This window comes from Camelus ferus, chromosome 21 (genome assembly GCF_009834535.1).
Source record: "Camelus ferus isolate YT-003-E chromosome 21, BCGSAC_Cfer_1.0, whole genome shotgun sequence".
Lineage (NCBI taxonomy): Eukaryota > Metazoa > Chordata > Mammalia > Artiodactyla > Camelidae > Camelus > Camelus ferus.
The window spans coordinates 22,132,332-22,155,091 of NC_045716.1; the positions used below are offsets into that span (position 1 = coordinate 22,132,332).

General features: G+C 52.5%; 3 protein-coding genes across 10 annotated transcripts; 1 reads left to right on the forward strand and 2 right to left on the reverse strand.

Moving 5' to 3' along the window:
* Nucleotides 1-173: 173 nt before the first annotated feature.
* Nucleotides 174-6,100, reverse strand: FLAD1 (flavin adenine dinucleotide synthetase 1). 4 transcript variants are annotated; one of them, XM_014552871.2, is made up of 8 exons: nt 5,949-6,099; nt 5,163-5,387; nt 2,992-3,736; nt 2,163-2,310; nt 1,601-1,699; nt 1,329-1,518; nt 487-560; nt 174-390 (listed from the first exon to the last, which is right to left on the reverse strand). In XM_014552871.2, the coding sequence occupies exons 2-8, from the start codon at nt 5,241-5,243 to the stop codon at nt 255-257; spliced, it is 1,473 nt and encodes a 490-aa protein (XP_014408357.1). In that variant the 5' UTR covers nt 5,244-5,387; nt 5,949-6,099; the 3' UTR covers nt 174-254. The 4 variants fall into 4 exon arrangements, with proteins under 4 accessions (XP_014408357.1, XP_006177299.1, XP_014408359.1 ...); XM_006177237.3 differs by lacking the exon at nt 5,949-6,099 and adding an exon at nt 5,849-5,931; XM_014552873.2 differs by lacking the exons at nt 5,163-5,387; nt 5,949-6,099 and adding an exon at nt 4,066-5,137 and having other exon boundaries at nt 2,992-3,342.
* A 1,995-nt stretch (nt 6,101-8,095) lies between these two features.
* CKS1B (CDC28 protein kinase regulatory subunit 1B) lies at nt 8,096-11,748 on the reverse strand. Its single transcript, XM_006177236.3, has 3 exons — nt 11,592-11,748; nt 9,432-9,559; nt 8,096-8,607 (listed from the first exon to the last, which is right to left on the reverse strand). The coding sequence occupies exons 1-3, from the start codon at nt 11,648-11,650 to the stop codon at nt 8,555-8,557; spliced, it is 240 nt and encodes a 79-aa protein (XP_006177298.1). The 5' UTR covers nt 11,651-11,748; the 3' UTR covers nt 8,096-8,554.
* Nucleotides 11,749-11,990: 242 nt separating this feature from the next.
* Nucleotides 11,991-22,249, forward strand: SHC1 (SHC adaptor protein 1). Of its 5 annotated transcripts, none has more exons than XM_006177235.2 (13): nt 11,991-12,148; nt 15,578-15,745; nt 16,305-16,375; nt 16,906-16,969; nt 17,130-17,249; nt 17,516-17,569; nt 17,755-17,806; nt 17,961-18,087; nt 18,872-19,070; nt 19,158-19,227; nt 19,310-19,441; nt 19,596-19,834; nt 20,611-22,249. In XM_006177235.2, the coding sequence occupies exons 2-13, from the start codon at nt 15,581-15,583 to the stop codon at nt 20,737-20,739; spliced, it is 1,422 nt and encodes a 473-aa protein (XP_006177297.1). In that variant the 5' UTR covers nt 11,991-12,148; nt 15,578-15,580; the 3' UTR covers nt 20,740-22,249. The 5 variants fall into 5 exon arrangements, with proteins under 5 accessions (XP_006177297.1, XP_006177296.1, XP_032320041.1 ...); XM_006177234.2 differs by having other exon boundaries at nt 19,307-19,441; nt 20,611-22,242; XM_032464150.1 differs by lacking the exon at nt 15,578-15,745 and having other exon boundaries at nt 11,993-12,148; nt 19,307-19,441; nt 20,611-22,242.
* Nucleotides 22,250-22,760: the final 511 nt, after the last annotated feature.

The following is a 22,760-nucleotide window of genomic DNA, read 5'->3' on the forward strand; positions in this document are numbered from 1 at the left end:
GGGCTACTGTGCAGGTTGGCACTAAGAATCATCAATGAGAGCTCCTTTCTGGAGCTCTGTCTCCCCTCCTGTGCCCCTGACCCCTGAGAGTGAGCACTGCCGGCTCCCAGCTACCAGGGCCTGGCCCACTTCTGCTTCTCCCATCCCCAGAAGCAGGAAGACACAGCCAGAGCAACAGGCATATGAGAGGTGGTTTATTGACAGGCTACACCGCGGGACGCCCCCCTTCCCTCCCTCCTCCAGTGGGCGGGAGGTCACGTGCGGGAGTTCCGCTCCTCTTCTTCGTTTTCCAGCAGGTAGGCCGGACGGTAGATGGGCTGCCCTCCTGGGCTCAGGCACTTCAGGGCCGGGTTCCGCACCGTGTTCTCCCGGCTCCCCAGCGACGTGTAGCTGGAGCCAGGAGAGTGGAGGGCACATGTGAGTGCGGTGGGCTCAGTTCTCCCAGTCCCAGTGCCCTCCCATCTTCCCCATACCCATTCTCCTTACCCTCGGTCATACAGGATACAGTAAGGGACAAACAGTTGACGCAGAAAGTCCCAGATGTCTCGGTAGGTCCAGTCCTGGGAGGCCAGAGTGTTGGAGGAGTCACAAATACTCCCCTCTCCCACATCTGTCCCCTGCCACCCAGAAAGGGGCCTATCCAGGGCTCTCTAGCTCCCCTGGCCTCTAAGGGAGGGCCTGATATCCGATTCTCTGCTACATCTTGCTCTGTGTAGGTCAACCAATGAGAAAGAGAAAGCTTTCATCCTGTCCCCTCTCCATTCTCAATCCACCTTCCACTGGCACCTAAGCTCCAGGGGGACAGGGAGGCGCTGTGTCTGTGCAAGCCTGAGCCGTCCAGTAGAACTTTTTACAATGATGGAAATGTTCTATATCTGTGCTAACATGGTGTTCCCTTGACATGTGGCTAGTTAAACTGGAGAACCAAATTTTGAATTGTATTTAATTTAAAAAATTGAGATACAGTTCACATGCCATGAAATCCATCTTTTAAAGTATATGATTCAGTGGGTTTTTTTTTAGCAATTTGTATTTCATTTCAATTAATTGCAATTTTATTATAAATAAATGGTTAGTGGCTACCACATAGGACAGCCCAGGTCTAAGTCATTGTTCTGTCCATAGGAGAAAGCACAAAGCCTGCCACTGAATTAGTGCTCAATAAAAATTGGTCAAAAGGCTGGATGAACAAATAGCACAGCCTCCTTTGGATGATGGGGCCGTTTCATCCAAGCCCCAGGGCCCAACCTCCCCTGCCTCAGGAAGCTAGGGTGCAATGACTGATAGGGGACACGAGACTGAAGGCAATATATTCTCTTTCCCATTACCAGCAGCGGGTTGATGCGCATGAATGAAGGCCAGTCTGGGTCTGTGGGGCTGAAGGGGCAGAGGCTGCAGGAGTAGGGATCAGTGCGGCGGGTGCCCATCAGGACAGCCTCCAGCTGGGGGTGCCGTGCCTGCAGCTCGCTCAGGGCCTGCTTCATGTCGCCCTCAGCCTCCAGGACCTGCAGATTGTACCTGAGGAAGAAAGAGGGTTGGGAGTCAAGAGTGGCTCCTGCCAAGCCCCTCCCAGAGCTCAAATCTCCCAAGTCCCTAGTACCTTTTGATGGTGTCCTGTAGAAACTGCTCCAGCTCGGGGAAAGGGGAGATGCTGCGGATATACAGGATCTGGAGGGGTTCTTGAGCATCAGGGCATTTCCTGCGGAGGGGACAGAATCCATATGCTTGGCAGTGTGGACAGGGAAATACTCTCCAAAGAGCTTGCCCTGTTTCCTTTGGCCCCTGGGATGGACACCCTCCCCTTCTCCCCTTTCTTTGTCCTTCCCACCCATCAGAACCCACTTCCTCTGGGAAGCACATGATCTCTCACCTCTCAAATCTGGAGAAGACACCCTCTGCTTCAGGTATATAAGCCTTACCTCCCGGACAGAACCCTGACCTCTCTGTGGCTGGGGATGGTGGCCTGCATATTTATACCTAGGGCCAGGCATGTGTCAGATGCTCAATAAATATGGTGGGGGAATGGAATGGAGAGGTCACTATGGCTGCCTCCCTCCCAAGCCTCTCCCAGACACCCCCTTTCCTCCCTGCTTCTTAGGATGGGGAACTAGAGAATGGGGCAGCTCTATCTCTGGGGTCTTGCCTCCATGGTGTAGGCTCACCTCTGCACAGCAGCGTGGAAGAGGTGCAGGAGGGCGGTGCAGTCCTTGCCCCCGTTGAAGCCCACACACAGCTGGGTGAGGCTGTACCGAGCCAAGGCCATCTCAATGGTCTGTAGAGCACCTGCCACCTTTTCCCCCAGAGAAGACCCTGTGGGGTAGGCAGAGAAGAGGGCATCAGACAGATACAGAGGGGGTATCAAAGAGCAAAGGCCAAGTTACCCTTGCTTAAAACCCTTCCATATCTTCCCAGTGTTCCAGATTCCTTCATCTGCTCACTAGGCCGCTCAGAGTCTGCCCACTGCCACCATTCAGCCACATCTCCCTGCACTCTTCACCTCTGTCTTTCCTCTGGGGGTCCTGGTTTCTTTCCATCCTCCTAAACCTCGTGCTGCTTCCTTTCAGACCCTTTCCCACATTGTTTGCTCTTGTCCACCTCCTGGTCTGACCAAATCCTCCTTATCACTCAGCTTATATATCACTCATCCAAAGAAGCCTTCTTCGATCCCAGTCAAGGCTGATCTTCTCGCTGTGGGGACCCCCTCATCACTGACATCTCACGCACAATTACCTGTTTAACATCTATCTTTCCTGTTAAGTTTCTGGTCCAGTGTAGGGCAGACATCTGTCCTATTGAGCTATACCCCCAACACTCAGCTCAGTGTTGGTGAAAGCAGGTACTCAATTGATATTTATTGGAAGAATGAATGAAATCGGCCATAGCTGTCTTCTACCTTCTGGATCAGCGGGAAGCCTCCCACAGCCCCTGCGTTCCTGGCACCAAGGGTCTGGCGCATGCTGCCTGCTCCCCCCTCCCCCCGGGGGCCCCTACCTGACTCGGTGAGTTTGTACACAGCCTCACTGGCCCGCTCCACAGCATTAGGTATGTAGGGGACCAGCGACCCCTGGGGCAGGCGGGCAGTCAGGTAGGCCAGGCATTCCTCCAGGGGCCCTTCTTCCTCTGAGTCCAGTATCAGCTTCACTCGATAGTAGTTGCTGCTCCAGTCAGGGTAGGAACCCAGGCCAAGCCTGCGGCCAAAGTGGGCCTGGGCCTCAGCCAGGATGGGGGCGATAGAGGCCTCATCAGCTGCCACATACAGCTCCCGCAAGTGGAACTGAACAGCTGTATTTTGGAACAGTCCCTTCAGCCCCTCCAGCACCCGCCGCAGCAGCTCCGGAATTCCTGGGAAGAGGTAGACATTTCGGACAGAGACCAGTGGGAATCTGAAGGGGCGGCCAGTGTGAGGATCTGTGCCGTAATGCAGGCGGGCAGAGGAGGGCACCCGAGACAGCTTCTCCCAGCCCTTCCCTCCTAGGGCTTTGATGGCCGCTTCCAGCTCAGGATGTGGCTTGAGCTCATCCCCAAAGGCCTGCGCTACTGCCTCAAAGGTCACATCATCATGGGTGGGGCCGATGCCCCCTGCTGTGAGGACATGGGTGAAGCGGCTGGAGAAAGACGTGACCTCAGCCGCAATTATGGCTACCTCGTCAGGTACGACAGAGACTCGGCACACCTGGACGCCCAGGGAGCGCAGTGTCCGGCACAGAAAGTAGGTATTGGTGTCCTGAGTGTGTCCCTGGGGGGTTGGGAATAGGGAAGATGAGAGTGTCAGTACTGTGGGGATGAAGGGCAAAGGGGGAAGGGATCAGGCTGCATCTGCCTGATGATGGGGCACTCTGTTCTTTGGGGGACACAACCTTGGGATGCCAAGAAGCCTGGACAGGGCACAAGAGTGGGAAAATCCGTGTGAATTGAGTCAGGGATAACGTGATCCACCTTGAGCCTCCATCTCTGCACTCTGATCTTGACCTCTGCTTATGGATTCAATTATCAATTGTATGTGGACAACTAATCCACTTCCTCACCAATCCTGACAGTTTCAGCCCCTTGGCTCCAAGTGCTTACTGGGCATCTTCACATTATCCCTGGCTGTTGTCACTTTGGTCAGCAGCATCCCCAGACACTGTCCACAGCCAGTCAGGCCCTTCATGCTGTCAACTTGACTCTGAAATGTCTCTCCATCTGCTCTCTTCTTTCTGCCCCTACTGACACCAAACAGGTCCTTGGCAACTTTCACCTGGACACTGGCAACACCCCTGGCCAGGCTCCCAGCCTCCACCCACAGCTCTGCCCTGTACCTCCTGAATAACCTTCCTAACATGTCGCCATGATTGCATCACTCTTGGCTCAAAAGCCATTTGTTGTTTCCAACGATACACAGAATAAAGTTCAAATTTCTTTGCAGAATGTTCGAGGCTGGCTGTCTACGGTGTGTATCCATTCTTCTTTTTCAGCCTCATCTCCTTCTACTTCTCTAGGGTGAGTTTAGTGGTTAAGGGTGGCTCTGGAGTGAGAATCAGGTTGGAAGCCCATCTACAACTTACCAGCTGTTCAACTGTGGGTGAGTTTCTCAACCTCTTTGAGTCTCAGCCTCATAATCTACTAATTGAGATTTATAGTAAAAGTAGCCACATCATAGGGATATTGTGAGGATTAGTAAAATCACATATGTGATTGTAATAAGCACACTGCCAGGCCCTAGTAAGTATTCAGTATTACTATTACAAACCTGATGCCCACCATGACCTCTAGGAAGACTTCCGTAATCATTCAGAAGGGATTTCTTCCTTCTAGGACTCTCCTTTTATCTCATGTATGTACTCTGCTGAATGTCTTCAATCATTTTCCAAATAGGCTAGATATAACTCTTAAATAATACATGCACCTGTACCTCCCGTATGCACTGAACTTGTCATTTCTGTAAAGCCCCTCCTCCCCCTACCATACTGCTTGGCAAATTGTAGGGACTTTGTTACAAGTTTTTCAACAGAGTAATTGAAAGAATGAGGGTCACTTTCCCCCCAATATACTGGACTCACTCCAGGACCCTACTGCAGCAAGGGGGCTCCCACCCTGGTTCCCCCTCCCTCAAAAGAACGTGGAGCAAACTTCTCAGGACAGGAGAACGCGGCACCCTCCCCCCTCTTCTGTCCCAGACACACCTTGAGGATCTCATCTCCAACAATGATGATGCCCGCCGTCATGCTGCGCCCTGGGGGAGGTTCAGAGGCCCTAGATGCCATGGTCCTGCCTTCTCTGCCCCTCTGCAAGGCCCTCCAGTAGCAACCCAGACCCACAAATAGGGGTCGCAAGCGCGAGGGGCCCGCCAGGTCTATGGGGCACTGGGGGTCATAGCCTGGGAACAGGGGTTCCGGGATCGAGGGAACCTGGAGGAGCCAGAAAGGACAATGGGGGAGAGCAGGAGTGCAGAGTCTTCCTCATCAGGCCCATGACAATCGACTCCTTTATTTCTGCCCCTTTAACGAACGTGTTCTCAAACCCTAACCCATACCTCTTTTAATGTCTTCTAAGCTTGGTTCTAGTCTCCTTAAATGTCCTTCTCTCCTGAACACCTACCACTTTAAATGTCTTCTGGCCGGCGAGCTCGGCTCCTCTAGGGTCCGCTCTATCTTGGGCACCTGCACCTTTAAATGTTTCTTCTCTTAGGGACACCTGTCCCTTTAAATGTCTACCTTATCCTGGGCCTTGGCCCCTTTAAATGCGTTCCCTCCCTCCACCCCGGCCAGAATTCAGCCGCCTTCTTCTGCAGGCTTCCACACCCTTTCTAGCCCGGAATCCCGTCTCTTCCCGCCACGCTTCAGACTACCGAGCTCTTCCAGATTCTCACCTGCCTCTTTTGCCCCTTCACCGTGTCTTTCCCTCTCTCCCTTCCTCCTTACTCGGGGCGGCATTCGTACTCAAGAGTCCCGCCTTAGACTCACACCTACCTCGTATTAATTGGTTATTTTGGCTGTCGCTCAGACCACCTCTAAGGGTCCATTGGTATCGTCCACCGTCGCTCGCGAGCTTTAGCCAGAGGGCGGGAGTAGTACTGGGTTGTTATTGGCGACAACCACGTGGTCACCCCGCACCCGGAAACGCGGGGGCGGGCCTTAGTCGGGGGGCGGGGCTTTTCTCTCGGGACAGGACGTGGGAAGTCTGAGGCGTGAAAGGAGGGTGGTGGTGGCTGGAGGTGTCTCAAGGATTTTGGGGTGTTCTCATCTGATGCTGGAAGTAAAGGGAGGCTTGACTAACTTCCGTTCTGTGTTCAAATTCTTGTATGCATATACTATCTGTTATTTATTAACCATGACTCATTCTAGGCTAAGGGGTCAGGGGCTGGTACCGGTGTAAGAAAGGATTTTATATTGGAGCAGGTGGAAGTTGGAGGAACACCAAGAATAATTGTCAGCATTGCCTGTGAGGTAGGAAGACCCCGGAGGTGAGCTTCTGGTGTGTGGAACTTTCATTTGTCTCTGTTATAAACGATAAAGCTAATTACTTAAGCCTCTTTGATAAGAAAAAGCCTTGCCCCACCTTGTTTCAGATGGTGCTTTAAACATAACCTCTCCCAGTTAATTGGTCTTGTAGGTACAAGTGAGGGCAGTGACTAGGGGGCACCATGTGTCCACTTTAGATGCTCATATTATGCTGGCTTCCTCTTATTTCACTTGCTTTTGGTCTAAAAGTGCTTCTTAAACCTTAATGCTCATATGAATCATCTGGGGGCCTTTAATATGTTGATTGTCTACAAGATTCAGATTTGGGTGGGGCCTGAGAGCTGCATTTAACGAGCTCTCACGTCATGCAGATGCCACTGTTTTATGTAAAGTTCTAAAATTCATATATTTGGAGGACTCCTGAACCGCACCTGGCCTCATCTTACTCTCCTAAAAACCTCATAAATAAGATGCCCACTTTACAGATGGGCAACCAGCTCAGAAACGTGAAAGGGTGCCACACAGCAACCACAGAAAACACTAGAGTGGATGGTAGTCAGGCTTCTAGACCCTTCTCAAGTAATAAGCCCTGTGTTTTTTCCAATTGAAAGAAACTCAAACTCAGCTCTAAAAAAAAAAAAAAAAAAGTCGGGCTTTCCTAATGACGTAAGCCTTATGCTACATTATCTTTATTAGTAATAATGGTAATATTTGACACCCCCCCCCACCAAACCATCAGCTCTGGTCCAATTCTTTACAGTGGGTTCTCAAGCTTAAGTGTGCATCAGAATCACCTAGAGAGCTTGTTAAAATGTCACTGGGTCCAACCCTCAGGGTTTGACTCAGTAGGTCTAGGGTGGAGCCCAAGAATGTGCACTTCTAATGAGCTTCCAGGTGAGCTGATGCCTCCAATCTAGGGACCACACTTGAACTACTGCTCTATGAATAAATGGATGAAAGACAGGGAGAAGTGGGGAGGTTAATCTCCCTTACTCAGCACTACTGTTGAAAGTAGAGGGTAAGCTATTATTTGGTGAAATGTTTTCTTAAAGGGCCATAGTTTACAACTGTTTTCAAAGGTTAGTGCTGTAACTACCTGCATAAGACTGCTTTAAATCCCCACATCCAGGCCACACCCTAGACCAATTAAGTCACATCCCTGGGAATGATTTAGGCATCAGCACTTTTAAAGCTACCTAGGTGATTCCAATTCTGAGCCAAAGTGAGAACCACTGAAAACAGCCCCAACCAATATGTGGAGTGAACAGGCTTTAGGTGTGCCTGAGCCTTAGGCTGGGCAGGAAGTGGAGCACACTAGCAGCCTCCTCCCGACAGCCTCTTCTTATTACCCACCTGTGTCCTTCAAATATTGGGACTACATCCTTGACAAACATTGATTTGTTTTGATGAGATGATGTCCCTGTACAATCACTATCTTAGGCCTGAATTTAGAATGAAATATATTTCAGTAAATGTTTGACAGCAAAGTCTGCTTAAACTAGATTAAAACCGTTACCTGAATGTTGAAATAAACCTGATTATCAGCAAAGAGCTGAGCTTCATTATTTCACTGAAGAGCATTAGAACCAATTAGAACCATGATACTGAATGTGATACTCACCCTGTGTGGGGGAAAAAACCTTTACAATTAAGAGAATTATAAAAACTTCCTCTTTAATCAAGGCTTTTAACATGGAACAGATTTCTTGAATAAAATGGAAAGTTTCCAATACATTGAAACATAAATCACCGTACACACAACAGCTGGCAGGAAAAAAACAAAACAGCAAGTTTACACAATTCCTGTAACAGCCATGGTCTTATTCTCAGATGCTTCCACCATTTGCAAAGCGTATTCTACTGGAGACAGAGCTCATGTTGGTTTTTGGGGTCACACTTAGCTGAGGCTGCAACCCAAAGAGCACTCATCTGGCGTGGTGGTCCCGGTGGCTCTGCTCAAGAAGCAAAACAGTCAGCAGCAGATTCAAACAGTGTATTGAACATCCTTTAAATATCAAAGTGAGAAATGAGAAGGCAACATAATGTCATTGGAAAGATGTTAGCAAGTGAGAACAGCTGTGTAAAGCTTGAGGCTGAAAAGTGGCTCCTTAGCTTCATTTCTTTGGCTTCTTGGGCAGTGGCCGCCGGAACAGCAAGATGTGAGGTTCTGAAAGAGTGAGTGAAATCTAAGCAACAAGCTCACATCATCCTATGCACAACCTATGGTGTATCCCACTCCCACTTCCCAGCTATCACCCACTCAGATCTTTATAACTAAATTAAGATTTAAGCATATGGCCTTAGAAACAGACCCAGAAGCCTGGCCCGTGTGCCAAGTACAGAATTGTTAGTATCAGTTCTCTTGCTACGTTTGTACAGCCCCAGGGTGTCCTTTATTAGTTTTGCCTGGCAGTTTGGTGTCTGGTGTCTTATCAAGAAATATACTTTCCTTGGTTTATTTGGAACACATCCAAAAATTCACTTTCTGATGGAGAATAAAGCAGGGGCCACAACCTCTACCAGGATATATGTAGCCTTTAAAAAAAAAAAAAAAAAAAAAAGAGTACCTACTGACTGCATTAGAGATTAAAGGAAGTTTTTGTTTTTTGTTTTTCACAGCGACAGGTTGTGCCTGAACTTCCCAGGTACTTTATTTCTTATTTCTGGTCACTCCTAATTTTCTAGATGGCCGGTGGGGTAAGGAATTAGTAAACCACCTCCACCTTCCCCTTATTTCTTTAGGTTGTGCAATCTTTTTTTTTTTAATTAAAGAACTCTTTTTTTAAAATTTATTTTTATTTTTTGGTGGGGAGGGAGGTAATTAGGTTTATCTCTTTATTTTTAGAGGAGGTACTGGGGATTGAACCTAGGACCTCATGCATACTAAGCGTGCGCTCTACTACTTGAGCTATACCCTACCCCCTAGGTTGTGCAAATCTTATTCCTTCATTCCCTCAGTCCTATGTGGTTGCTTTCTGCCATTGCACTGACCTGGTTCATGGATCATGTAATGGACCCATCCCTGACTCTGCTGAACACCAAGATTCCTCCATTCAGATTCGGACATCAAATGGGTTTTAGGGACCAGCTTGGCTATGTCCTTGGGCAACATGACATGCCTGTAATAGAAACATGGGAAGGTGGGGAATTTGTCAGTTCTGGGTTCCATCTGTCAGATAAGTGCCTGCATATAAAGCCAAGAGAGGAGAGAAAAGAGACCAGTTCCTAATGGCAGGGAGTTTACATAATCTTATTGAGGGGCAGAGGCAGCTAGAAATAAAGGCCAAATTATGTAAATCCTCACAAAAGTATATTAAAAAGTACAAACTAATGAATAACACCAGTGAATGAGCACCTAAATTCTGGACACTGTTTATACACTGCCTCTGCCTTCTTGGAGCTGACAGCCTTCTAGCTGATTACCCTAAAACAATGTAATGGGAGCCCCACAACACACAGTGTTAATAATTAAAGGCAGTTTTGAACAGGATTGGTAAGGAAGGGAGAGAAGTGATTTCATGGAGAAGAAAGGCCTATCCGGGAATGCTGTGTGGAAGAGTCAGCCCAAAGGATGAAATGCAAATGTCTTACCCTTTAAGCTCTAATTTCAGTTTCATTTTCCTAACTTAAGGGATGTGCCATGAGACTTCTTTTGGGAAACTCCATGCTTTCCTAACCAAGGTTAAGTCTCCTTTCATGGCGAAGAAATGGGCTGACCCAGACAGGCTTCATGTTTAATGAAAATGTACCAAATGCTCTCTCTGCTAGTGAAAGATTTTTTCCCCTCAAAGAATCAATTCTAGTCTAACTGTCTGAAAATAGCTTATATCCTAACAAGCCCCTGGTGTAGAGACTGGCCTCCATACCTATTTAGACCCAAAAAACCCTTTTCTTAAACCAAAAACCACTGCCAAGACTTAAATTTTCCAGAGGATGAAACTAGTGATGTCTCCCTAGCCCTGCAAAGACATTATAAGCAGGTAATTTTAGTTGGCCTAGTTCAGACGTAGAGGAAAACAGCTGAGGAAAGTAGAGGAAAAGAAAGTTAATTGGGTCCAAACAGGGCCGGTGGTCTTTCCCCAAGGATCTGGCATAAAGATAGTTATGTGTTTGTCAGCACAGTTCTCCAGAGGGCCCAGAGCCCCGCACTAGGCTGGAGAAGAAACACAAGAGAGCCAAGCTTCCAGCTGTTTTAAGTATTACGCTTAATACAGATTAGTGGAATGCCAAGATTAGTAGAATCCTCTGTCTTCCCTAATTTTCTAATGTAGAATTATGGATTTAGGACTTATCAGATGCAGATTCTGTTGGGAGTCCTTTCTTCACAATGCTTGACAAGTCCCATGTGTTCCCACTGCAACCTGTACATACCTGTTATACCAATTACCACCTTCCTTCTGAAGTCTATCAGTATGTCAGTATTTCCACAGGTTTTTAGGTTTGTTGAAAGCAGAGACATGGCGTAGCCTCGCACTTTAGCGGAACACCTGAAACCTATAAGCACTCCATAACTGTTTCCTAAGTAGATGCCCTTTAAATATTTAAAGGGAATTTATTAGGTACGTATTAAATCTTTTCTCGATGTTCTTGGACAGTTTTATTCCACTCTAGTTACTCGAAGCTCCCTTCCTAAAACAAACCACACAACCACGCCCCTTTTCCGTGAATTAATAAGCAACACTCAGGCTCTCTCAGAACTCTTCTCACTTTGAAGATGCGAAAAATTCGCGGGCCGCCTTTGCCACCTTCTCCCAGGAGGCCTCTATTGTGTTACCGCGATACAAGTAGTCACAAGAAAACAAAAGAAAAAAAAATAACAAGTAGTTTCAAGAAGGCAAGTTCAACTTGCTCTATAAAGTTGAGAGAATGATCGAGAAACCCGAGAGGGTGAGGGTGGTCAGCATTCTTACCACGCCCACCTATGCCTCCTCCCAACAGGAGAATTTGCTCCAAATACTCTATCACTTTAGGGTTTCTTTCATGATCGCCCCCTACCCTTCGCGCAAGCGCCTTACGCTCCCATAACTCACACCCAGCCTAATCCCCCGCGCATGCGCGGATTCTGCAGCTTCAGTCCCAGTTACACTAGCTCCTTGTGCCCTCACTCATCAAAGCTCACGATCTCGTTATCGCCCCCGCGCCGGCACTAACCGATACTCGAACTCCTCATCGTCGTATTTGTCCGAATAGTAAATTTGTTTGTGCGACATGACCGCTCCGCCTGAGGACCGTCAGTCCTGCCCCGCCAACCTCCAAACAACTCCCAGCAGCACGCGCTCCCACCCTCTTTGGCCTCGCTTTCAAACACGCCGCCCGCGCTTCCTATTGGTCCGTCTGGATGAAGGCGGGACAACTCCACCTTCAAGCCTCCAATTGGCTAAGATTTGCTTCTCCTCGAGTCCTTATTGGAGTGCCCGGCTTACGATTCTCAAGAACAAGCGTAGGTCAAAGATAGGCCTCTTATTGGCTATCACTGCTCCTGTGCGCGTTCTAGCGCTGCCATTGGCTGATTCGGGAAAGTGGGACGGGTGAAGGAGGGACGATGAGGTAGAGGGTCAGGGGTTAGTGAGGCCGGAAGTGAGTGCAATAAAGTTTCTCCAGGGAGGCAGGGCCCGGGGAGAAAGTTGGAGCGGAGGCCTAAGGAGGCAGTGGTGTGATCCGGAACCAAATCGGCCCGCGGTGCGGTGCGGAGACTCCATGAAGCCCTGGTGAGTTGGGACTTTTTCTTTTCCCTAGGTGACCCACTCCTCCACCCCGGAACCCCTCTCCCGGGACCCTACTTCCGGTCTTCATTTATAAGTCCCGCCCCCTGCGACCCCCTCCCCGGAAGTCCCACCTCTCAACTTCAAGGGGCTCCCCGAACCCCGACTTATTTTCTATTTATTGTCCCCGACCCCACCCTGTCCCCCAGCTTTCCTGGAAGTCCCACCCCTAGGCATGCTTCCAAGCCCAACTACTAGAAACCCTACGTTAGTCCCTCCAATTCCCCGAAACTTCGCCTCGTCGCGATGATTCTCTGCTAACTCCCGTCTATCAGAAAGCCTATCTCCCAAAAGGGCAAAGCCCTGCCCCTCAAAGAACTATTCGAATTCGTGAAGCTACGCCTCCTAGGGGGTACTGCCCCTCTAGAAGCTCCACCCCTTCCGTAATCCACGTCTGATTGTCCTGAAGGCTAGCTAGTGTTTGATGCACGCGTCCTAGGGAACCACGCCCCCTCAGGAACTTTATCCCTGTAGGACCCAGGTCATCGGTCATCGCCCCGGAAGCTTTGCCTTCTATCCCAGAAACTCCACCTGCTTACAGATCCCTGTTCTTTTTTTCTTTGGGGGCTTTTGCTTAGTTTTCATGAGCTCTCATGCTCCACTGGGTGGGAAGTCAAAAATTCACATCTCTCTGTGGCTCTGAGGAGTAAGAGATTAGAGGCAGCACTTTTCCTCTCCCTTACCCCCTTCCAAGGGTGGACCTACTTGAAGGGGGCTGGACTTGGGGTTTGGCACGAGAGTGGGAGGGAGACTTGCTCATAGATTCCCAGCCCCACTCCCTGAGTTTCCCTTCCCAGGACCAACTCCACCCCAGAAACAGCTGTTTGTCTCATACCTGTACGTCAGGAGCTGGGTATGACCATGGGTTTGTTGGTGGGTGACATGTAGGTATGACAGGAGTGAAAGTTTTCGACTACCAGAAAACGGTCGCTTGGAGGGGGCGTAGGGAACAGTGTCCTTTCTGCTATCTGATTTTTTTTAAGGGACTCCTCGGGCCCCACCTCTTCTCTGGCTGTTCCCCTCCCCCTAACCAGAGTTCTAGTCTGGGCATTCCTCCTGGTCCCGCTTGCCCAACCTTCCCTTCTGGAAACATTCCTGAGGCTTTCGCCATTTCCTGCTACTTTCCGCCGCTCTTCCCTCCTCCCTGCTGGGCTGAGAAGCCACATGCAGCTTCCCCCCCCCCCCCCAGTCACCCGGATTCCCAGTAGCAATCTCCTTTTCCTATGCAAATTTAAAGAGCCCTACTTCCTCTTTCTTGTCTAACAATGCCCACACCTCTTGGTCTTTCCCTGCCTCTGGATCCTGCAGGCACCCACAGAATGCTCACCTCTAGAGATGACGACATCCTGGTGTGTGTTTGTGTGTGTTGAGGATTTGAGGCTTGGGCAGAACACTTATCTCATTTTCTATATTCCCGGGCACTGAGGCCTTAGGACATGGAGTGATAGAATTTCTTCCCAGGAGTGGTGGATGGAGTGGCAAAGCTCTCCTCCATTGAGGACTAAGGGGAGGTGATAAGCACAGTATCTATCACGGATTAAGTGCTAGTGTTGTTAACACTGTAATCATGATATTTGCATCTTTTTATCCTCTGAGTAAATTGAAGGATAGGTGAGCCCTGGAGGGTTATATGGGTCTTTTAGTACTAATTTTTTGGTCACTTTCTAACTTCCCTATAACCCCCTGGAGCAGAGCTGTGGCAGGAAGCTGTGAGTGGAAGAACTGGGTTTGGGACTGTTCCCTGTGTCCAGCCTCAGTCCATCTTCTCCTGGCACCCCTTTTTCTTGAGCACAGATTTGTCTTCTACCCCCTCTATTCCTTCATGGACTGTAGCCCCCGCCTCTCTTGGAGAACTGTTTCACTCTCCCATCTCCTCCAACCAGACTCTGCCCCTGGTATGAGGGCCATTGTACTCGGTGGTGGACACCTGTACCGTCCCCAGTCACTGCTGCAAGAAGAGGGGTATGAGCTTACCTGGCAGGTCCAGGGAGCTGACCTTAGTATCAGTACTCTGGCCGCCCCCACCCCTTCTACCCTTGACAGCTTGCTTCACTGTAGAAAAGGGGGCGGAAGAGTGCTTGCCATGGGCCGCGGCTGCTTGGCATGGTAGGTGCCATGCATAGAGAGCAAGCCTCCACCGGCCCCTCCTCTGCTCCAGCTCCTGCCTGGTGGCTCCCTGATGCACCACCCAGGTTGGACTTTATTCCCCTTATTTCACCAGCTTTGCCCTTCCTTTTGGCCCCTCCCTGCATCCACTGGGACTTCATACTTCCTCTTCCATTTCTTTAGCTCCTTCCACAGCTGTTGTAGCAGAAGATGCTAATGGCCCAGGCTCCCTGGGGCCACCACCCCACAGTGTGGTAGTCGTGGGGGTGGCTGGGGCTGGAGGATGAGGGAATTTGAGTGTTCAACCAGGACTGGAAGGGAAATGCTGAGCTCAGGGATCCCCTCCCTTTCCCACCCCCAGCTGCCTCTGTTTCCTCCCTCATTCCCCACCCCCCTCAGCTTCCTGCTCCCTTTGGTCTGCCCATGTCCGGTTTGGATTGATCCAGACCTCTTATCTCCCTCCTTTCCTTCTCACTCGTCCATCCTTCCCTCCCACTCCCACTTTACTGCTCCCCAGATTACTTGTTGTTTGTATGGAGGTGTGGGGGAAATGGATCGCTCTGCCCCATAAGAGTTCTAGGTTGGGGCAGTGTTGGGGGCTTAGCCCCTCAGAGCCTGTGAGTCAGCACTGTCCTCAGGATTGGTCTCTCTCCTTAGTTCCCCGCCCCTGGGGAGGAGCCAGGCAGCTCTAGGTCCAGCCTGTTCGCCTCTCAGCCAGAGAAGAGGCTCCACGCTGGGCGGAGATGGGGCCTGATACTGTCTGGGTCTGAGCCGGGGGAGCCAGAGCCACTTGTCCCTCTCCCTCCCCAGGACCCTTGAGATCCCTGGGCCATAGAGGTCCGATCAGGCTAAGGGCCTGGGGATGCCCCCTGCCTGGCCCCCTTGCCCTAACTGGCAGGGGGGCCAGGCTGGGCAGCAGCCTCCCTCTCACTCCCACCAGCCATGGATCTCCTGCCCCCCAAGCCCAAGTACAACCCACTTCGGAATGAGTCTCTGTCATCGCTGGAGGAGGGGGCTTCAGGGTCTACCCCACCGGAGGAGCTGCCTTCCCCGTCTGCCTCATCCCTGGGGCCCATGCTGCCACCTCTGCCTGGGGATGACAGTCCCACTACTCTGTGCTCCTTCTTCCCCCGGATGAGCAACCTCAAGCTGGCCAACCCGGCTGGGGGGCGTCCAGGGCCGAAGGGGGAGCCAGGAAGGGCAGCCGAGGATGGGGAGGGGATCGTTGGGGCAGCCATCCTGGACTCAGGCCCCCTGCCCCTCCTCCAGGACATGAACAAGCTGAGTGGAGGCGGCGGGCGCAGGACTCGGGTGGAAGGGGGCCAGCTGGGGGGCGAGGAGTGGACCCGCCACGGGAGCTTTGTCAATAAGCCCACACGGGGCTGGCTGCATCCCAACGACAAAGTCATGGGACCGGGGGTTTCCTACTTGGTTCGGGTGAGTGAACATCCTCTCTCCCACTCCCTCCAGACCCCTCCAGTTCCTCTGCTCACCCGTCTCTTTTTTTTCCTTCCCTTCCCCAGCGACTCCCTTGGTTTCAGTGTCCTCTTTCTTCAACCTCTCTTGCCCCCTCTCGGATTCTGTAGCCCCTTCCCTTCCAGCTCTGTCTGGGGCCCCTTTCCTTCTGGTGACTCCCCCACCCCCACCCTGCCATGCTTAGCACAAAGCCCAGCACAGGCCCTTAGTAAGTGTTGGAACGAGTGACTCTTGATTGTCCCCTCCAGTCTCCTCCCCCTTTCCAGAGATGTCACTTCATCCCACCCAATGCCTGTCGCTCCCCTCCAAATTCTCTTCCCACCTGTATGAGGTCCTCCTAGCTTGCCCTTGTCTCCACATCCCCTGTTGTCCTGCATGTTGTGGGATGTAGCCCCGGGCAGTGGGCAGAACTTCTTCATCTTTACTGTCCTTAGTGACCAAGTAGGGAAAAGTCCTAGGGCCCTCTGTGAAAAGGTGGCGGGGAGGCGGCTGACCCTTCTCTTCCCGTCCCTCCCCTCAGTACATGGGCTGTGTGGAGGTCCTGCAGTCAATGCGTGCCCTTGACTTCAATACCCGGACTCAGGTCACCAGGTTAGTGGGGAGTGGGGTGGAGTTGGGGGGTGGTCCCTGGGATTAGTGAGGGGAAGGAGGAGTGGGTCATTTGGTGGTGGTGCTAGTCCTGGCTTATCTTTGGGTGGTAAAGGGGGTTGAGAGAAACTTAGGGGAGTGAGTCTAAGTCTGAATGAAAAGAAACAACTCTGGGCTGGCTCCTGTTTACTTATCCAGCCTGGGGAGTTGTGGGGGAGGTGGCAGAGGCAGCCGGCAGCTGGAGCTTGAGTGGAAAATGGGGGTAGATAGAAGGTTGCCTCTGCCTTTGGGAAGGGGATGGGACATTTGGTAGCTGGAAGGGGGTGGGGCCAGACCCATTGAGGCCCTAACCCAATCAGCCAGGAAGCGGCTTCTCAGTGTCATCAAATATTAAAGGCCCTTAATTCAATCCACCACGACAAAGAGCCTGGAGTGCCCCTGGAGTCTGGCCTGGCCTTCCCCTCCCCCAGCCCTGTGGCAGCTCCAGCCTAGTGGGATGCAGGCTCTGGGTCTGAGTACCCCTCTTTCCCCAGGGAGGCCATCAGTCTGGTGTGTGAGGCTGTGCCGGGTGCTAAGGGGGCGACAAGGAGGAGAAAGGTACCTGGGGTCCATGGGGCTAGGGATGCAGCTGGGAGATGTGGAGGAGCCTGGGGAAGGCTAGTGTGGGGCATGTGGGGAGAAGGCCAAAAGGCAGGAATGTGGGGGTTCCCTGGTGTTGGGAACCCCTAGCTGCTGAGACCCTTGGGCCCTTCCCTAGCCCTGTAGCCGCCCACTCAGCTCCATCCTTGGAAGGAGTAACCTGAAATTTGCTGGAATGCCAATCACTCTCACCGTCTCCACCAGCAGCCTCAACCTCATGGCCGCAGACTGCAAACAGGTTGGTGGGGTTGGGCGGAGAGGAGGGCAACCAGAAATACTGATGGGAGGGCTAAACGAGGACCTGATTATGAGGGCAAAAAACTAGGAGAGATGGCTCCGGTGGAGCAGAACAGTAGGGGAGGAGGAGATTAGGCGGACATGGGTTGAGAAGCCTAAAGGATGAGACTGGGACTCCAGGGTCCTGGGCCAGTGGTGGAGGGTGCCCATGTGGGCCCTGAGGCTGCCTGACACGTGTCATTCCCTCCCTTTTCTATCCCCTGCCAGATCATCGCCAACCACCACATGCAATCCATCTCGTTTGCATCCGGCGGGGACCCGGTGAGTTGGGGAACGGAGCGCAGGCGGTGGGAGAAGAGGCAGGATCTGGGGATTGGGAGGACCCCGGCTTGGCTAGAGACACGGGCATGCTAGGATTGAGGCAAGGTTTAAAGAAGACTGGGGTTGAGTGAGGTGGGGGCTATAAAATATAGCTAACTGGCTTTTTCTGACTCTGTCCACCCCAGGACACAGCTGAGTATGTTGCCTATGTTGCCAAAGACCCGGTGAATCAGAGAGGTGAGGCGTGGTGGGGAGCACTGGGTGGGGCTGGCTGACCCAGGAGCTAAGTAGGGGCTCTTGCTGTGGAGGATGGAGGGTGAAGGTCCCTGTCTATGCCTTCTTCCGGCCCCGCCACCCCCGAGCTCCCTGACGGCCTCTGCTGTGCCCCCAGCCTGCCACATCCTGGAATGTCCAGAAGGGCTCGCTCAGGACGTTATCAGCACCATTGGCCAGGCCTTTGAGTTGCGCTTCAAACAATACCTCAGGAACCCGCCCAAGCTGGTCACCCCCCATGACAGGTGAGCGGGGGAGGGGTGCAGCTCTGGGGCCCCAGGCCGGAATTGGAAAAGTAGGTCTTCTCTTCCCACACTTGAGCTCAGAGGGGTGCAGGGAAGGAAATAACCTGTGCACCCCTGCTTCCCACTTCCTGCTATTCTTACGTTTCCTGCAGCCTCAGGAAGGTCTTTCGAGGCCCTGCTGGCTGCAGGGCCAGCGGTTCCTCTCCTGTGCCCGTGGCGGAGCCCAGTCCAGGACCTCCACGCTGTAGCCCTACCCTGGCTCACTGGGCTTTTGTATTCCCAGCCATCTTGTTTCTGGTCTATCCCTTTCTCTTGCCCATTTCTCCATACTTAGTTCTTTGTTTTCTTGCCCGTTGAAGAATTTGGGCGAGGGAGGATGGCTCTTTCCCGCGATCCGTACCTTTCCCAGCCCAGCCCAGTAGGTATTGAGTATTTAGAAGAGGTTAAAATATTCTGGAGCACCCACTTCCCCCTACTGGTACTTAGGGCTTCTTCTCTCTCAGGAGACAGCATGACTTTAAAGTCAAATCTGAAATTACATCTCTGCTCCACCACCTTTCAGTTGTGAGACCTAGGGTAAATCTTTTCACCCCTAACCCTTATTTTCCTCATCTGTAAAACTGGAGAAGGATATAAGACCTGCCCTACCGGGTTGCCATGATGAAATGATTATGTATATAAAACACCCAGCCTCCTTCCTCAGGGAATGCCCAAGACATGGCTGCTGTTCTGTTCTCCCTCTGTCCTCCCACCCACATGCCTCACTCCCTCCTGTCCCTCTCAGGATGGCTGGCTTTGATGGCTCAGCGTGGGATGAGGAGGAGGAAGAGCCACCTGACCATCAGTACTATAATGACTTCCCGGGGAAGGAACCCCCTCTTGGGGGGGTGGTGGACATGAGGCTTCGAGAAGGAGCCCCACCGGGGGCTGCTCGACCCCCTCCACCCAGTGCCCAGACTCCCAGCCACCTGGGAGCTACTCTGGTGAGTTGCTTGGATGGAGGTGGGCTAGGTCCAGGATGGAAGCAGCTGGTTAGGGCCTTTGGTCTCACCCTATTTTTGTCCCTTCAGCCTGTGGGGCAGCCTGTCGGGGGAGACCCTGAAGTCCGCAAACAGATGCTGCCTCCACCACCCTGTCCAGGTATGAAGGGAGCCTAGAGGGGCAGAGCCAGGGTGTAAGAAGCAGGGTAGGGGTCACTGTAGAGCCACCCTTTCCTCAGCAGGCAGAGAACTCTTTGATGATCCCTCCTATGTCAACGTCCAGAACCTAGACAAGGCTCGGCAAGCAGGGGGCGGGGCCGGGCCCCCCCATCCTGCCATCAATGGCAGTGCTCCTCGAGACCTCTTTGACATGAGTGAGTGCTCCTCTCTCCTTTCTGCATCTCCGCCTTCCACTTGGTTCCTCTTCCCGTCTGTTCTGTCCTTCCTGGCCTCCTGTCCCCAAAGGTCTGGGTCCTGGGCATTTGCTGTGCCAGCTGCCTCTCCTAGCCCTTTCTCTGCCACCCTCAGAGCCCTTTGAAGATGCCCTTCGGGTGCCTCCACCTCCCCAGTCGGTGGCCATGGCTGAGCAGCTCCGAGGGGAGCCCTGGTTCCACGGGAAGCTGAGCCGACGGGAGGCCGAGGCACTGCTGCAGCTCAATGGGGACTTCCTGGTGCGGGAAAGCACGACCACACCTGGCCAGTACGTGCTCACTGGCTTGCAGAGTGGGCAGCCCAAGCACCTGCTGCTGGTGGACCCTGAGGGTGTGGTGAGTGTGGCCGGGTTGCGGATCAGGGTGAAGGTTCAGTACCCTCCTGTGCAGCTCCGTTCCTTCCCTCGCTGCTGCCTAGACTTTCTGCTGGGCATCTCTGTCTGGGCCTCCCCTGCTCTCGAGGTGCCTGAGACTTGGGGTCCCTTCCCTTCTAGCATTCCTGAACCTGTGTTCCCTTCAGGCCTGGCCAATCCCCACACATTATGCCCATGAGAGCTAGAAGGAGCCCTTCTTTTGACAAATGTGGAAACCATCCTTGAGTGGTTGTGGTGCTCAGTGTTAGATGGCTAGAGGCTAAGCACCCCAAGCCTCCTGTCACAAGAGGAGCCAGGGGCCCCCCCAGTGCCTCCAGACTCAGGGCTTAGACCAGCATCCGTCGCCTGTCTGCATTGCCCCTCTGTTTCTCTTAACTTTGGTCTCTTTTCTATGATAATCTCAGCTTCCTTTGCACATCTTTTTTTGTACTGTGTATCCTCTTCTGAGACATGCCACCTTCCTCCAGGTCAAGGAGGTGTAGCTATCCCTCAGCTTCACAATTTCTGGGCTGATGTCCCCTCTACCTTTTCCCAGTTCACTGACCTGCCCATTCCCACAGCTGTCTCCAGCTTCTCTTTCTAGGGGAGCCTCAGTAATCAGGACTGACAGCCCTCCCACTCCTGCCATCTTTTTCTCCTTCCTCAACCCTCTTGAATATTCCAGCTTCCTCAGACTTGGGGCCTGAGGTCTTATTTGAGTCTTCACCAGAATTGACCCTCTCCCCTCCCACTTCCTAGGTTCGGACAAAGGATCACCGCTTTGAGAGTGTCAGTCACCTCATCAGCTACCACATGGACAATCACTTGCCCATCATCTCTGCGGGCAGCGAACTGTGTCTACAGCAGCCTGTGGAGCGGAAAGTCTGATCTGTCCCAGTGCTCTCTCCCAGAAGATGCCTGCGACCCCTTCCACCCTATTCCCTGACTCTCAGGACCTCACTTGGGAGTGTTCTGTGGGCTTGGCCTTGTGTAGGAGCTGGGGGTAGTGTGGACACTGGGTTCACCATCCAACTAAGTGAGAGGGTTTGAGTCAGGAGCCTGGGGTAGAGTCCTGCTTCTCCCCAAACCTCACCAAAGTATTAATGTACAGAGTGGCCCCCTTCCCTGGGCCTTTCCTGTGCCAACTTGATACCCCCTTCCCCATGGTGGGTGCTGGAGGCTGGGGCAGTATGCCCCCTTGTAATGGAAAATGTCCTGTGGTGATAGGCCCAGTGGAGCAATCACCCTTCCAGGGAAGGGGGAATGAATCACACCTTTAGTCTATCCCTGGGCTCAGGGTACCCTAGACCCCTCTCAACAACCCTCCCTTCCAGCGTTTAAACTTTGTGCCTTTGACCATCTCCTAGGTCTGAAGATATTTTATGCAAAGGGTTCTTGGGCCCTTGAGGTCAGGGATGGGGGTGCTGACACCTTCTTGGCTTCTGGGGCCCTGTCCTCTCCTTGCTCAGCAACCCCTCCAGTTTAGGTTGGGCAGACAGAGGCAGGAGTGGCAGCTGTCCCCTCTCTGGGGATATGCAACCTTTAGATTGCCTCAGCGCCCCCCTCCTGGCCAGCAGGGAGATGGACCCCTCCCTTTCTCAGTGCCTCTGGTGGGGGGGAGGGCGGGGGGCCCTCACCCCAGGGGTCTGTATATACATTTCGTAAGCCCGCACCTCCCATGTTGCATGCATGTTATATTCTACAGCCAAAGTATAGCCCTTCCTCCTATAGCCTCTGCCCTGCCTCTCCCTGCTGGGGTGGTGGGGGGATGACTGAACTGTTAACTCTCGCAGGTGGATTTTGTGGAGGTGGGAACAGGGGCTTTGAGACTGTAAAGCAGTAGACAATCCCCAAATACCATCGGTAGATTTGGAAGTGCATTTATTTTTTATTTTATATGCATTTATTTTAGGGCTGTAGATTTTCTTTCCTAATTTGTTTTCCACGGCTGCTTCTTGAGCACAAAATGATAATAATCAAACACATTTATATATCACCTCTTTGACTTTTCAAAGCCCTTTTACAACTATTGGAATTTTCTTCATCCAGCCTGTGAGGCAGTCGGGACCGGAACCTTTAGAAGTGGAGTGTGAGCTGAAACTAGAGAAACGGGCCTCTTGCTGTGAGGCTGGGAGGCAGAAGTTTGTCTGAATGAGCGTTAGTTTCACACGGGGAAGCGTAAAGCCTGCAGTTATGGGATCGCTTGCCCAGCCCTGCTCTAGACCTGGGGCAGCCACAACGACAGAGGAGCCGGCCCTGCTCTGTCATTAGGTCTTGTGGATAAGGGAGAGTGGACTGAATCCTCGCCTTTTTTTGTTTTGTTTTGATGTTTTCACGGGTCTCACTTATACCAAAGGGAAAGAATCTTCATTAAAGTCCGTATTTCTTCTACCCCGGCCTCTAGGTGCCTGTCGCTGCTTTTTGTTGGCTGTGGGCCTCCACGGCTGGAAGGGGAGGCGGGAGGCTGTAGCCGCCTCAAGGCACGGAGCGGTCCACCTGGCCCTTCGGCCTGGCTTGACTCAGACGCCGCCTGCGGGCACCTGGGGGTTCGCGGAGGAGGTGCGCCGGGGCTGGGAGGGCGAGATCGGGTGGGCCTTGCGGGGCCACGGCACCGGGAGAGGGGTAGTGATCGCGATGGGTGGGCCGCCAGACGCTGGACCCCAAGCAGCTCCGGGTCCTCGCAGGCGCGCGCTCCAGTCCGCGCGCACCTCTACGGCGGCCCCCCCTGCGCGGGATGGTACGGCCGGGCCGCAGAGCCGAGAGCCGCCGCCTCCCTAGTGAGCGCGCTGCGTTTCCCGGAGTGGGACGCCCCCCCCCCCCGCCCCGGCTCGCGCCGTGGTACGGCCCTACCCGCCAGCGCTCGGGGGAGGGTCTGGCCCAGGTCTCGCTCCCCCTCCTCCCCGCGCGCA